This window comes from Mastigoproctus giganteus, chromosome 14 (genome assembly GCF_048544385.1).
Source record: "Mastigoproctus giganteus isolate SK-2022 chromosome 14, ASM4854438v1, whole genome shotgun sequence".
Classification (NCBI taxonomy): Eukaryota; Metazoa; Arthropoda; class Arachnida; order Uropygi; family Thelyphonidae; genus Mastigoproctus; species Mastigoproctus giganteus.
In genome coordinates this window covers 2,491,993-2,508,083 of record NC_143588.1, presented here as the reverse complement: position 1 = coordinate 2,508,083, position 16,091 = coordinate 2,491,993, and the positions used below count along the sequence as shown (strand labels likewise).

Below are 16,091 nucleotides of genomic sequence, written 5' to 3'. Positions count from 1 at the left end.
ATACAATAAAAGTTCTTCAATGTTTGCTTCATTTCCTAAGAAATTAGATAAATCAGGTGATATATTCAATATGGAGAGTGACTGAAAAGTGTTTGACCGGATGGTTGAATGTCAGGGACAATCAACCAGAAAATGACGGATCATAAGTTGCATCTGACAGGATGAGCACTGAGGAGGGGTTTGTCCCAATAACAGTAAGAGATGAGTGTGTCCAATTCTGTGTCTTGCCAGTACCACTTCCCCTTGTCTGTTTCGTTGGAAACCAGACAGCCACAGCTTTGGATCTTCTTTTATCTGGTAAAGTTTATTATTGGTGTTACCATTTCCAGTTCTGTGCCCATTTATCGTAGCACACTTTGCGTATGACAGATTTATAGTCAGTGTAAGGAACTTGAGAATGTCGTGAGAGAGCGGGTTGAGGATGTTTAGCGGGAAAGTCAGCACTTTCATTTCCCGGAATACCAGAATGACAAGGGATCCAGCAAAAACTGATTGAACACACTGCAAGAGAATAGCTGGGAATGAATCTGTTTCAATGTAACATAATGAGGGAATTCTTCCTTATGGCAGAGACAGCACTGAGGAAGTCTGTGTAAATTATGGCAGATGAGATGGAAAGGTCAATAATCTTACTAAGAGCTAACTTAGTAGCATATAATTCAGCTGCAAAGATGCTGCAAGCTAGCAGTAGTGTGGCTGAAATTGTACATAAAGGAAAAATTGCTGCAGCACCTACTATACCGTCAGTTTTGGAACCATCCATATAAATTTTACAGGCATGGTTGTTCCTAGTAGCATGTGCTGAATGTAACTGTCTGATATTGCAGGGAGGTATAATATTTTTCCCCAACTGGAAAAAGTGTAAATCTTTTGAGAGACAAACACATATGTCCAAGGTGAACAGATGCAGTTGTGTCTTGAAAAATTTAATTTACATTGACATTCCAACTCTGAACAAGCTCTTTGATCCTGAGCAAAGCAGGTCTATTTTCATTTGGCTTGCTCTCATAGAAGGATTCCCACTGAGTATTATAAAGATATTCCCAACTTGGGTGCAATGGCATACTCTGGATCTTAGCAGCGTAGTGGAGCAGAAGTGTTTTTCTATGCAGGTGTAATGGGGGATCATGCGCTTCAATATATAGACTTTGGATTGGAGAAGTCCTGAAAACTCCCAGCGCAGTTCCTCAGAGCACTGTGATGGATCGTATTTAGCCGTTTTAAAGTAGTGCTCCCAGCAAAGTCATAACTGGTTTGTTAGTTTGTTATTTGGATTTTAGGAGCATTAGCAACTAAGGCCATATTGCTCCGGGGATATGCGGTGGTCATTCCCTGACCTTTCCGCATCCTCTATATTTGGTGGGCACAGGCTCGAACCCCGGTCTAATCAAGAAGCGTGTGCTACGCACTGCTGCTCCTGCCCACCTGGCTACGGAGGCGCCGTCATAACTGGACAACCATAATCTAGCCACAAATGGATTAAACTTCTATAAATGTGCAGCAAAGTATACCAATTGGCTCCCCATGATATCGACAAGACCGATCAAAGCATATTCAAGTGCTTTATACAAGAAGTTCTCAAATAAGTGACATGTGCTTGGAAATTTAGTTTGCAGTCTGATATTAATCCAAAAAATTTAATGGTATTAACAAGCAGGATTGGAGTATTGTTTATTTGTAGTTCAGGTTTGGGACGGAGAGCTTGTTTCTTGCAAAAGTGAGTTACAGTGCATTTCTTTTCTGATAGTCGGTAGCCATTCCGTGAAGTCCAGGATTCTATTTTGGTTATGGCAAATTGGAGCTCCCATTCGATGGTATTCATACTTTGAGATTGACAGGAAATGGTAAGGTCATCTGCATAAATATAAGTTTGAACAGTTTTTGGGATATCTTGTGTCACGCTGCTAACTCGGATTGAAAACAGTGTTGAACTAAGTATTGATCCCTGTGGGACTCCCTCTTCCTGAATGTGAGATGTAGAGAATACGTTTTTATATCGGACCTGAAAAGAACGCAATTGCAGGAAATTTCTGAATTATTTCCAGAAAATGGCCCCTAAGTCCCAGATGGTAAAGGTTTGTATACCATGACACCATGTAGTATCAAATGCCTTTTCAAGATCTAAACTGACCATGACTAGATGTTGTTTCATGACAAAGGCATTGCGGATATGAGATTCGGCTTTGATGAGCACGTCTAGGGTTGATCTATTTTTTTGAAAGCCATATTGATGATCTGGAAGGAGATTCTATGACTCCAGGATGTAAGTGAGCCTAGTATGAACCATTCCTTTGAAAATTTTTCCCATGCAGCTCATAACAGATATTGGCCTGTAATTATCAACACAGGAAGGATCTTTTCCTGGTTTTGGTAAGGCAATAATGAACAAATGGCACCATGAAGAAGGATAGGCATTTTCAGAGAAGATCCAATTATAAAAAAATTAATAAGGTTCTCAAGTCTTCTTCAAGTAAATGCTTTAGAATAACATAATGAACTCCATCTGGACCTGCAGCAATATGTATTCCACCACTAATTCCTGTGATTTTGATATGGCGTGGATTTTGGAATGGAGGCCTTAGCTGCAGTCTGAATCTGACTGGTTATGTAAGTGTTTACATCATCAATATGTTGTCTTTGAACATAAAATCTGTGTAAGAGTATTTGGGCAGAATAGCCACCCCAGTTTGCCTATTTAAACTGCCAAGTGGATTGTTGATCAGGATTTGGAGTTACCCCTGTTTGTACTGAGCAAATAATTGGAAAGTGCACTGTTAAAGGGATCAGTTAATACCAAACATGTCATGACTGGAAATATGGATGGGGAACAAATTGACAAGTCTATTGCAGAAACAGATCTGGTTGGTAGGTGGATGTAATAGGGCTTACAATACCGGGATCCTGGTCATTTTTTTCCTTTATTGATGCAAAAAATACGGTTTTTTGGTACTAATTTTAAAAAAATAATTGCTTATAATTTAATCACATAAAGGTTATAAAATCACCTTTATGTGATTATGAAGTTGTTATCTCTACTAGAAAATGTTCGATAAATCATCGATAGGACACCATGCAACATTGCAACCTGTCCACAATTCTCGGACAACTTCAGGTCTGACCGTATCAGAACTCCCAAGTCCCGTTCTTCCACTACTGAATTTAGTTTAACTCCACCAAGTGTATAAATTATTTTGGGGTTGCTGTTCCCCAGATGTAAGACATTCCATTTTGCTGAATTAAAGCATAGCTGCCACTTTTCTGACCATCCCGGCAGTCTATCTAGGTTCACTATGAAGAAGCTCTGCTTGCCGGCGATCATTACCTACTCTACTGATCTTTACATCTTCTGCAAGTTTAGACCTCACACCCTCCATTCCTTCATAGATATCATTTAAGATAAACAAAAACAACAGTGGTCCCAATACTGATCCTTGGGGAACCCCACTCCTTACATTAACCCAATCTGAGGAATAACTATTTATCACAACCCTCTGCCTGGTGCCTTCAAGCTATCGTGCTATCCATCTAAGGATTTTCCCTCTGATTCCAGCCCGCTCCAACTTATAAAGTAACCACTCATGTGGGACTGAGTCAAATGCTTTGCTGAAATCCAAATAAACAATGCCAAAATCATTCTCTAAATCCAGCTCTTGAGTGACCCTGTCAAAATAGCTAACCAGGTTAATTAAACATGATTTTCCCTTTACAAAACCATGTTGTGTATCCTACAGAATTCCATTTCCATCTAAATGATCATGAATTCCATCCTTGATCATTGCCTCCATGATTTCCCCTACTAAAGTTAGACTGACTGATCGGTAATTTCTCATTACACTCCTAGACCCACCTTTATGTTCCAATTTACACCAATCCAACGGAATCTCTCCCGAGTCCAGTGATGCTCTCATAACTAGCCTTAATGGTTCAATGTACTCACTTGCTGCTTCCTTTAAGATTATAGGGTATATGCCATCAACCACAGGAGCCTTACTTGCCTGTAGGTGCTGTTGTTGTTATTTGGTTTTTAGGAGCATTAGCAACTAAGGCCATATTGCTCCGAGGATATGCAGTGGTCATTCCCTGACCTTTCTGCATCCTCCGTATTTGGTGGTCACGGGGTCGAACCCCGGTCTAATCAAGAAGCATGTGCTACGCACTGCTGCTCCTACCCACCTGGCTACGGAGGTGCCAAGAGGTCAACGAGCAAAAAGAAGACTTTACTCATGAACTGAGAACATTTCATTGCTGCACATCCCCCATTCATTGTTCATTCATTCCTTCAACCAGCACATACATAATATCCAGTTGTTCAGCTGCAATAAATAATACACAGATAACCAGTATATGTATGAAAAATAAAAAAGTTAATGTACACAGTTCTTTCCATTTCAGGCACATTTGATTTTTTTTTAAATTAATTGAATTTTTTTTTTCTTTTTCTCTGATTAATAGAGGTGAAGAATAAATATATAAATATAATTATCTTCTTATGAACTAATTACTAAGATTATGACTGTATAGAAAATGTTTAATAAAATGCAATAATTTTAGTTTCTCTAAACTTACGCATTCAATTAAATTACAATTCTATAATATTTATAATGTAGTAGTAGTAGCTTATGCAGCATCAGCCAAAAAAAAAAAACACCATTCCCTCCAAATCCTGTCCAGTTCCTCCTTAAATTTATTTAACCTATCAACTTCCACAACGACAGATGGAAGTTTGTTCCAGCAATTAACCACCTGCTGGCTAAAAGCAAATTTCCGCACATCTATTCTACATCTTTCTTTTTTTAATTTGAATTTATGCCCCCTTAGGTTTGTAATCTGAACAAGTGGAAGAATCCCAACAGAATTCAGCATGCTCAACCCATTCAAGACCTTATACACCTCAATCAGATCAACATGCAGGTGTCTAGTCTCCAGCCACTGCAATTTGCAAAACTTAAGCCTCTCTTGGCAAGAGGATCCCTTCATTCCCCTCACCAATCTTGTTGCTCTTCTCTGTACACGCTCAAGCAAATCTACATCCTTCCTAAAATGAGGCCTCCAGATCTGTATGCAGTACTCAAGGCGTGGCCTGGCCATTGCCTTATACAGAGGGACAATCACCTCCTTTTCCCTGCTAGCAAAATTCCTATATATCATTGACAAAACCCCATGACCTGCTTTGGCAGCCTGTCTGCATTGCTCAGAAAACTTCATATCTGACTGCACAATTACTCCCAGGTCTTTTTCATTTTTTTAGCACCTTAAGTGTAGTACCACACAGTTGGTATTTTTCTCTGGGGTTACTTCTACCTATATGCAGTACTTTGCACTTGTCAAGGTTAAACGTCAGTTGCTATTTCTTAGCCCATCTACCCAAATTATCTAGATCCTGTTGCAGTAGCACACTGCCATTACTGTCATTAACAACCCTGCCAACCTTTGTATCATCTGCAAACTTCAACACTAAGCCTGATATACCTTCATCAATATCATTGATAAATATACAAAACAACAGAGGACCCAACACCGAACCCTGTGGGACTCCACTAATAACATTAGTCCACGAAGAGCAGCACCCATTAATTACCACCCTCTGTCTTCTCCCACTCAACCATCCTTTTATCCATTGTAGCAACTTTTCCTTAATACCATTCTGCTCCAATTTCTACAATAGTCCTCTATGCGCAAAAGCTCAGTGTCAAAAGCTTTCCTGAAATCCAAGTACAGCAGGCCCCCGTTATAACGCGGTTCGCTTTACGATGATTTGCTATAAAGCTGCTTTTATATTATAACCCATATCTGACTATAACGCTGTCACAGATCACTATAACGCTCTTTTACAGATTGCATTTTTGGCATACTTAACGAAATCGTTTCATTTGATGGAGTCGATAGCTTGAAAATGAATATAAAATACGGTTAAAACGTTTCCCATGCCGACTTGAAAAATATTCCCGCACTCAGTGAAATGGTGAAATTCTCTCGCACGCTAATTTAATTGCAGTACAGTGACTTGTTACATAGTTCCGAGATCAATCAACATTTTAAAAAACGATCAAGTATATTGCTTGTAATATTTGCATTATATGCATTTATCCGAAGTCTAGTCATCACTCAGTACAGTATTAGACATCGTGCGTAATGGACAGTTTACTCGAACATTGTATCATAATTAATGCAACCAACGCAGTTACATTTTCGAAGAGTTAATAAAGGCCAATAAGAATGAAAAAGCAACGTCTGGGCGCATTACGAAGACTATAAATGTAAGAAGAATACTACTGAATTTGAAAATTAAATTAGACGTTTTGAAGCGAATCGATCCAGTCAAAGACAAGTGGATGTGTGCCATAATTTAGGACTTGCAAGTTTATCTGTAAGAACAATTATGAAAAAATAAAGAATTAATTTTAGCAGCGGTTCCACTGCAAGCAACTAGGGCTAGGCCGGCTATTAGGATTGAAATGGAAAGACTTAACTAATTTTATTGAAGATAATATCCAATGCAGAATTCAGTTAAGTTAAATATTATAAATAATAAAAGAGAGATTAGCCTATATGATGATCTGAAGAAAACTCACCTAAAAAAAAAAAAAAAAAATGTGGAACCATTTAAAACTAGTAGGGGCTGGTTGATAGATAGCTTTAAAATCCAGGGAGAAGCCGCAAGTGCAGATCAAGGAGCTGAAACTTTAAAAAAAAACTTGTAAAATTATTGAAGAGGTGTATTATGTGTTATACTTCTCAGCAAGTTTTTAACATAGATGAAGCAGGACTTTTGTGGAAACGAATGCCTCAAAGAAGTTTCATATTGAAAGAAGAAAAAAACAAGCCAGGGTTCAAAGCGGCAAAGGATTGGTTGACTTTATTGTTGGGTGGTAATTATACTGCGGGGGATTTAAAATTAATACCCTTTTAGTTTATTTGGAAGAGGGCCAAAGTTCAACGCAACATCGACACATTTTTCATAATTAAATTCATCAATTAAATTAAATCAATTTAGATCAATTAAATTCATGATTTTAATTGGAATTTTAAGTTTAATTTTGATACGTGAGGAGTTACCACATAATTATATATGTATGTAATGCGGAATATTTTATATGTACAAATATTTGAATATCAAATATTTTGACTGACATTTGTGCATCTTTTCACTACCATTTATTATTGATTAGGAAATATCCTATGGCACCGACCATAACTCACAAATACATATGTTACCTTATGGGAATGCGATGCTCGCTTAGCGCGGATTCACTTAGCGCTCTATTTTTCCGGAACGCATTATCAGCGTTAAGTGGGGGTCACTTGTATATGATATCAAAATTATTATTTGCATCTAGTTCCTTTGTAACCACATCATAATATCCTATCAAATTTGTCAGACAAGACTTTCCCTTAACAAACCTATGCTGTGTCTGAATTATTGCTGCAGTCTTGTCTAGATGATCCTGCAATGCATCTTTAACCAGTGACTTCATTATTTTACCCGGAACAGAAGTTAAACTAACTGGTCTGTAATTACTCCTGTCACCCTTCTATCCACCTTTGTGAATTGGGGATACATTTGCACATCTCCAGTCGTGGGGACCACCCCTGAGTCCAAGGATGCTCTCATAATTATGGCTAAGGGTTTGCTTAGTTGCTTTGCTGCCTCCTTTAATATAACTGGATAGATCCCATCCACCCCAGATGCCTTTCTTATGTTTAACTTCAACAATTTCTCCTCCACTTTGCTCTCAGTTATTACAAAATCATTAAGCACCCTGCTACAATTTGATAACCTTCTGCCATTTTCAAACCTTAATAACTCCTCATGGTTGAATGTAGATGCAAAATACTCATTCACTTTGTTTGCTATCTGAGCAGGATCATCAACAGTCGAACCATTGATATCAAGTGGACCAATCAAATTCATCCCCTTCCTTTTAGAGTTTATATAAGTAAAGAAATCCTTGCTGTTTTTCTTAGCATCTTTTCCCACAGACTAGCTTATATCTGCCATAGGCTTCTGAGTCGCTTGATACTTTATATGCATCCCATGCATTTTTTGTCTCTGTCACGAGACTCATTAGTTCATTTGATAACCATTTAGGCCTAAACCTTGAACAATATTTCTTAATAGATATGAAACTTTTAGTAGCATCCATGATTAATTCCTTGAATGCTTCCCACTTAGAATTTACTGTTGGTAACATCGTCAGTTGATCCCACTGTACAGAATTTTAAAGTTGTCTGAGACCACTGTGTCCTCACCTTTACGGAAGCAAAAACCCTTTCCTTTACCTCTGATGGTAATTATATCTTTAAGTAAATCCCACATCAGTACACTGTGATCACTGCCACCTAGTGGTTCCTTTATCTGCAAATTCTTAATACAAGAATGATCACTGCTGATAACCAGATCAAGAGTATTACCTTCTCTGGTTGCCTCTCAAACATGCTGATGTAGAAAACAATCATCCAATAAATCAACAAAAATCTTGCTAGTTTGTGAGTGACCAACCCACAAGTTCCAGTCAATATATCTGGGAAGTTAAAATATCCCATTATAAGACATTCTGATTTACTTGCCCACTATTTCTCTCTACAACTGTTCATTGTACTCATTCGAGTCATTAGGCCTATAACAATCCTACTCTTATTTTTGCTTTCGCAGTGCTTATGTCACACCAAACTGACTCAACAGTGCACTGTTCATCTATATCAACTGGATGCACTTCTTTTGATTTTATGTTTTTCTTAATTAATAGCATAACACCTCCTCCCTCCCTTCCTATCCTGCCTATCCTTTCTGTACACATTGTACTCCCCAAATTCCAGTTCTGCATTCCTTATATCTGTGTGACACCACATCTCTACTATCCTAACAATATCCGCCTTTGATGTCTTGACCAACACTTCAAATTCATCAAATTTATTTACTATACTTTTAGCATTGGTATACATGCACCTATTCGTAGTTACCCTAACACATCCCATATACCCACCTGTTTCACAATGACTGCCATCAATCCCTGAAACCCGCACCACCTCTCGCTCCAGATGGCTACTTATTAGAATAAGTAGCCACCTGGAGTAGCAAGAATCACCTTCACCTCTGCCTGCGGCTACTTTTAACCTTTTAGTCTGTGAATCCCCACAAGCTAGCAGTTTTCCGACTAACACTGCCTTGATAGCATCAGCAAATATTCTTGCACCCTTTCTATTTAAGTGTATCCCATCCCTGTAGAAGCAGTCTCTCCTGTTAACAAGCACAGACTACGCTGAAAAAAAATCTACCCCTTGAGCCTTGCACGTTCCCTCCAGGGCCGAATTGATTGACAAGGCTCTCATCATGTATTCCCTCCTATCGTGTCTAGGCAGAATGGCACACTTTCATATTTAACCCTGACTCTCGACTTTTTTGCAACATTGACCTGTACTTGTTATTACTCTTTTCCCATATACTTTTTTAAAGTCTTTTTCCCTATACAAGGTGATTCAGGAGGAATAGTAAATATTTTGGGAGATTATAGTAGCGATTATTCTGAGTAAAAAAGTTTATATAAACGTGTCCAATTCTCAATGGATACAACTGTTTGAAACTAGTGCGCACAGCTCCCTGAAACAGATGTGATCAATAAGCAGTTATAACCTGATGCTATTAGAAGTGTTGTTAAGAATTCCGCAGATCTTTACACATGCTGAATATGCCGATATGGTGTTTGTCTATGGTTTTTGTGATGGAAGTGCTACTGCTGCTTGTGGAGAATACCGTCACAGTTTCCTAACCACAGAATACTGGATTCAAGAGCATTTACTAGTGGTACAATTCCCAGCACTCATATTTATTCTGAACATACAAATGAACCAAATGTGGTTGAAATAAAACATTCTTCAGTTGGTAGAATGCAGTCTTACTATTAGCACATGAAGAATTTCTATGCATATCGTTGTTCTACAGACAAGAGTAAGGCAAACATTACGTGAGCATGGCTTGTATCCCTTTCACATACAGCGGGTGCAACACCTTCAACCAGGAGGCGACACCCAGTGATTGGAATTTAGTCGGTGGGTAAATGCTAATCGTTGATTAATTCCATTAATACTGTTCAGTGATGAAGCTACTTTCACCCATGACGGAATCAACAACACCGTAACTCTCATAGGAGATCAGACAAAAATCCACATTCCACTGTAGAAACAAATTTTGAACATCGCTTATCTGTAAAGTGTGGTGCGGTATCATTGACAATCAATTGATTAGGCCTGTTGTGCTACAAAATAGTCTTAAAGGGCTCATTTACCTAGAATTTCTGCAAAACGAACTTCTACTACTATTGGAGGACGTTCCCTTGGCTACAAGGATTGGTATGTACTTTCAACATGACGGAGCTCCTGCACATTGTACCCATCTGGTTATACCATATCTAAATCAAATTTTCCCTGAATGATGGATCAGCCATGGTGGTTTCGTTCACTGGCCACCAAGGTCTCCAGACCTCACTCCATTAGATTTTTGTTTGCGGGAATGGATAAAAAGCACAGCATACAAAGACAAGGTGAACACAAGAGACGAATTTCTTGCTCGCATTTTGGATACTGCTGCCCTCATAAAGGAATGACAAGATGACCTCAGAAGAATAACACATCATATTACCATAAGAGCTGCAAAGTGCATTGAGGTTGGCGGCGGGATTTTCAAACGTCTATTGTGAACCATAAAAAAATTTGTCAATTATTTGTGTTTTGTATCATTCAAAAAGAAGTCAAACCATTATGATTTTCTTTTTTTAATTAATGTCTGAATCAGATGTGAGGATATAACTAAGTATATAATCGGATTTGTTCATGGTTTCGTAAACTCAGAGGGCTTGAGAAACTTCATTACATAAAGTCATTTATCGTTCTTTAATACCTCTCATAATGGCTTTGTGTGTGCCAGTTTCAAACAGCTATATCTCTGTATACATTGAGAATTGGACACACATTTATATGAACTTTTTTACTAAGGATAATCGACACTATAGCTTCCCAAAATAATTACTATTCCCTTAATCACCCTGTATATCTCTTCAAAAGTGAAGACACCACATTCACAAGTCTTAAAAAATAATACACGCAAACTGTCTAAAACTGGCAATACTGCATTAAAACTGCATTTTTGTCATGAAAGTGGCACTCGGGCTTTGGTTACATGCACATCTCTTTGGATGGGATTTACACTGCTAGGGAGGGTTAAGTGTGCTTTGTTTGTTTTCTTATTTTATTTTGTTTTAAATACTGGGTTGTCATAGTACTTAGGTAGAAGAATTTGATCTTGTCAAGTACAACCCTAATTTACCATTAATTTGTTGTATTTTTGTGATATATTTTAATTTTCCATTTTCTATAATAGCCTTGGAGGCATAAGCACATTATTCTTTACAGTCAAGTAAAATTAAAATTCTTATGCAGAAAATGAGAGGAACATCTGGAACATATGAAATAAGCAAAAGCTACCGAAAGTGTCAAATACCATGGAAATAATTCGGACTTGTTGAAGCAATCAAAGCTGTTTTAGGTCCTTCAGAAACTCCCAGAAATAAAATAAGCTGGGATAAAGAAATTCTACAGAAATACTAGATACTCATCACAGTAATTACAATGACCACATTTCCCACCATATAAGACACATGGTATAAGATGCACCCATAATCTAGCGCAAAAAAAAAAAAAAAAAACATTTTGGAGGAACTGACTTTTTTTATTGCATATATCAGATTACTTCTAATTCTTTTAAAACAAAAGCACTTCATTACACATATGACTATTCTTATAACACCATACATTATTAGGTGAATCCAAACTATCTTAATCATCTCAAAATTCATATACAAAAATATTATTCTAATTCATCTTTAAAGAACAATAAGCAAATGATACAATAAAAGAAAAAAGCAAGCTTTTATTACTCTTCAAAACACAGAAATCCTTTACTACTGTCATCCTCATCTTGATTATCATCACACTCCTCATCCTCACAGCAATGAGACAAGTGCTGCCTGATAGTGAAATACCATTCTCATCAAACAGAATATCATCTGTGACATCCAAGGTATTACTGATGACAAATGCAAGGTCCACAAATTGCATCAGGGAAGACCAGCCTGAAGAAAGTAAGAGACGAAGACTGGCAAACAGATCAAAGCAGATTGAGAGACCTATAACTACCTGGGGATGATACATGCTGAACATCTAGAATACAAGATCAAGGCCCACCTGGCTAAGAAATACCATTAAAGACTCAGAAGCCTGCTAAAAAACAAAGCTAACTAATACAGTCAAATGGAAACACAGTCAAATCCATAAACTACTACCAGTTCCATTATTAACATATTATTATTATTATTATTATTATTATTATTAATGGCCATATGGTACAAGGAAGCCTGAGGCTTATGCTGCACCAGCCAAAAAAAAAAAAAAAAAAAATCCCAAGTTACCCCCTGAGAGAGAGAGAGAGAGAGAGAGAGAGAGAGAGAGAGAGAGAGAGAGAGAGAGAGAGAGAGAGAAGTAGAAAGGAATCACCAAGAAAGAGAAGAATGATGATCCTCTGGGATCACAGAGCAGACTAACACCAAGCTGGGCAAATCATGTTCTACATCCTTCTTAAAAACACAAATAAGCCCAAAAAAGGAGAGGAAGAGTTGAAAATACATTTCCAAGGAAGCCAGAGTGACAGATGACATGTCAACGATGCATTGTTTGTCACCTTGCCCCAGAAACAATCCAGCACATCACTGTGGGATACAGGGTGTTCACCCAGACAAAGTACACTCATAAGCACAACAAGGTCACCAGGGTACATCAGAAGATAGTGAAGAAATACCAGTTAATCAAATAAAGTATACCACATTACAAGTACGAACCTCAGGTTGTACTAAAAAGCATTACCCACAAGAAAGTCAAGAGATGTCTAGAACAAGTAATCACTATCGCAATCACCATATCAACCAGTGGCATGGTGCCAAAGAGCCTACATAAGAACCTAGCAATAATAAGCTTCCCTACAAGAACACCTATAAGGAACTCCACAAAGGCACAAGCCTAAACTCCTGTAGAATAGTCTGAGAATTCCTCAACCAGTAACAGTAACAAGACATAGAAACCACACTACATACATGGTAAGAGTACCTGTCACGGAATGGGAAAAAAAAAAAAAAAACCATAAAGAGAAGAAAGAAATACATAATAATAAATAGAAGCCTAGTTTTTCAGATGAAGAGAAGGCAATAATTCTAATATGTTTATATCATTAGTATGGTTGGTGATTAAGGTTAATCCAGGCAAAAGAACATGTTCTTAACTAGAAAAAAAATTAAAGATATATGGAATACATTTAGCAATATATATTTTTTAATTTTATCCTATTCCATTTTTGGAGATTATTAGTATAAGCTTTCTGCCTCACAATTTTGCTAATACTAATATTAACATTACATACACCACTTAAATAATAGTTCTAGCTCACCAGGTTCTGTTAGGCAGTAGGATGCAAATTTTTCCATGGAGGCTAATGATGGGATCCAACTTTTTTTCTGCTCTTCTGTTCCAAATTCATCAATCATCCAGGTACACATGCTGACAGAAAAAGAAACATTTCATACAGTAAATATTACTTTTGATTAAAATTTAGAGAATTACGTTATTAGTCCAATTAGCATTAGCATTAGCAGGGACACATGATGCAAGAAAGCAAGCTTATATAGCATCAACCAAAAAAAAAAAAACACCCCTTATTTCATTCATCCCCCTTGCTCCAAATGTTTGTCAAGTTCTGCCTTGAATCTATTTAAGCTATCAACTTCTACAATGACAGATGAAAGTTTGTTCCAACAATCAACCACCCGTTGGCTAAAGGCAAATTTCCGCACATCTATCCTACAACCGTCTTTCCTCAATTTCAATTTATGCCCTCAGGCGATTATTCTCAGCAAGAGGAAGAATCCCATCAGCATTGAGCATGCTTAAACCATTCAAGGCTTTATACAGCTCAATCAGATCACCTCGCAGGTGCCTAGTCTCCAGACACTAATTTGCAAAACTTAAGCCTTTCTTCATAAGAGCAACCCTTTCTTCTGTTCACTAATCTTGTTACCCTTCTCTGTACTCATTCCAACAGCTCTACATCCTTCTTAAAATGAGGCCTCCAGACCTGTATACAGTACTCAAGGTGTGGCCTGACCGTTGCCTTATACAAGGGGATAATCACCTCCTTATCCCTGCTAGAAAAATTCCTGTATATCATTGACAAGACACCATGAGCTACTCTTGCAGACCGTCTGCACTGCTCAGAAAACTTCATATCTGCCTGCACTATTACCCCCAGGTCCTTTTCATTCTCTACCACTGTCAGTGTGGTACAAGAGAGCTGATATGTTACTCTGGGATTACTGCTTCCCATATGTAGCACTTTATATTTGTCAATGTTAATCTTCATTTACCACCTCTCAGCCCATCTGCTCAACTTTTCTAGATCGTGTTGCAGCAGCATACTGTCATTAGTGTCATTAACAACCCTGCCAACCGTCATATTGTCTGCAAACTTGGACATTAAGCTTGATATACCATCAGCAATATCATTTATAAATACAGAAAACAGCAATGAACCCTGAGGGACTCCACTAATAACATTAGTCCACAAAGAGCAGTGTCCATTGATTACCATTCTCTGTCTTTTTCCACTCAACCATCCCTTTATCCATAGCAGCAATTTGCCTCCAATGCCACACAGCTCCAATTTGTGCAGCACTCTTCCATGTGCAAAAGTATCAAAAGCCTTTCTAAGATCCAAATACTGTATAAGATATCAAATTTATTCTTTGCATCCAGTTCCTTTGTGACTACATCATAGTATCCAATTAAATTAGTCAGACAAGACTTCCCCTTAATAAACCCATGCTGTGTCCGAGCTATAACTGAAGTCTTGCCTAGATGATCCTGCAACACTTCTTTAACCAGTGCCTCCATTAATTTCACTGGAACAGAAGTTAAACTAACAGCTCTGTAATTACCTGTTCTGCCTTTGATCCGACTCCACGTTAAAGAAGCACTGCAGGATCATTTAGATAAGACTTCAGTTATAGCTCAGACACAGCATGGTTTTGTTAAGGGGAAGTCTTGCCTGACCAACTTGATTGGATATTATGATGCAGTCACAAAAGAACTGGATGCAGGGAATAACTTTGATATTATATACTTGGATCTTAGAAAGGCTTTTGATACTGTTGCACATGGAAGACTGCTACACAAACTGGAGCAGTGTGACATTGGAAGCAAATTGCTGCTATGGATAAAGGGATGGTTGAGGGGGAGAAGACAGAGAGTTGTAATCAATGGACACTGCTCATCGTGGACTAATGTTATTAGTGGAGTCCCTCAGGGCTCAGTGTTGGGTCCATTATTCTTTTCTGTATTTATAAATGATATTGATGATGGTATATCAAGCTTAATGTCCAAGTTTGCAGATGATACAAAGGTTGGCAGGGTTGTCAAGGACACTACTGACACTATGCTGCTGCAACAGGATCTGGAAAGGTTGAGCAGATGGGCTGAGAGGTGGCAAATGAAGTTTAACATTGACAAATGTAAAGTACTACACATGGGAAACAGCAACCCCAGAGCAACGTATCAACTCTGTGGTACTACACTGACAGTGGTAGAGAATGAAAGGGACTTGGGGGTGGTTGTGCAGGCAGATATGAAGTTCTCTGAGCAGTGCAGATGGGCTGCAAGAGTAGCTCATGGAGTATTGTCAATGATATTCACGAATTTTTCCAGCAGGGATAAGGAGGTGATTATTCCCTTGTATAAGGCAATGGTCAGGCCACACGTAGAGTACTGTATACAGGCCTGGAGGCCTCATTTCAAGAAGGATGTAGAGCTGCTGGAACGAGTACAGAGAAGGGCAACAAGATTAGTGAATGGAACAAAGGGGTGCTCTTACGAAGAAAGGCTTACGTTTTGCAAATTACAGTGTCTGGAGACTAGGCACCAGCGAGGTGATCTGATAGAGGTGTATAAAGCCTCGAATGGTTTAAGCATGCTCAATGCTGATGGGATTCTTCCTCTAG

The 16,091-nt window shown here is 38.2% G+C and overlaps 1 protein-coding gene across 3 annotated transcripts in view; it reads right to left on the bottom strand.

Annotated features, from left to right (window-relative positions):
• LOC150074950 (isobutyryl-CoA dehydrogenase, mitochondrial-like) overlaps positions 1-16,091 on the bottom strand; it is a 163,071-nt gene that overhangs the window by 76,317 nt on the left and 70,663 nt on the right. For all 3 annotated transcript variants that reach the window (XM_090389128.1, XM_090389127.1, XM_090389129.1), the window contains exon 4: positions 13,490-13,599. In XM_090389128.1, coding sequence (XP_090245254.1) covers positions 13,490-13,599 — 110 coding nt within the window. The remainder of the gene's footprint in view (positions 1-13,489; positions 13,600-16,091) is intronic.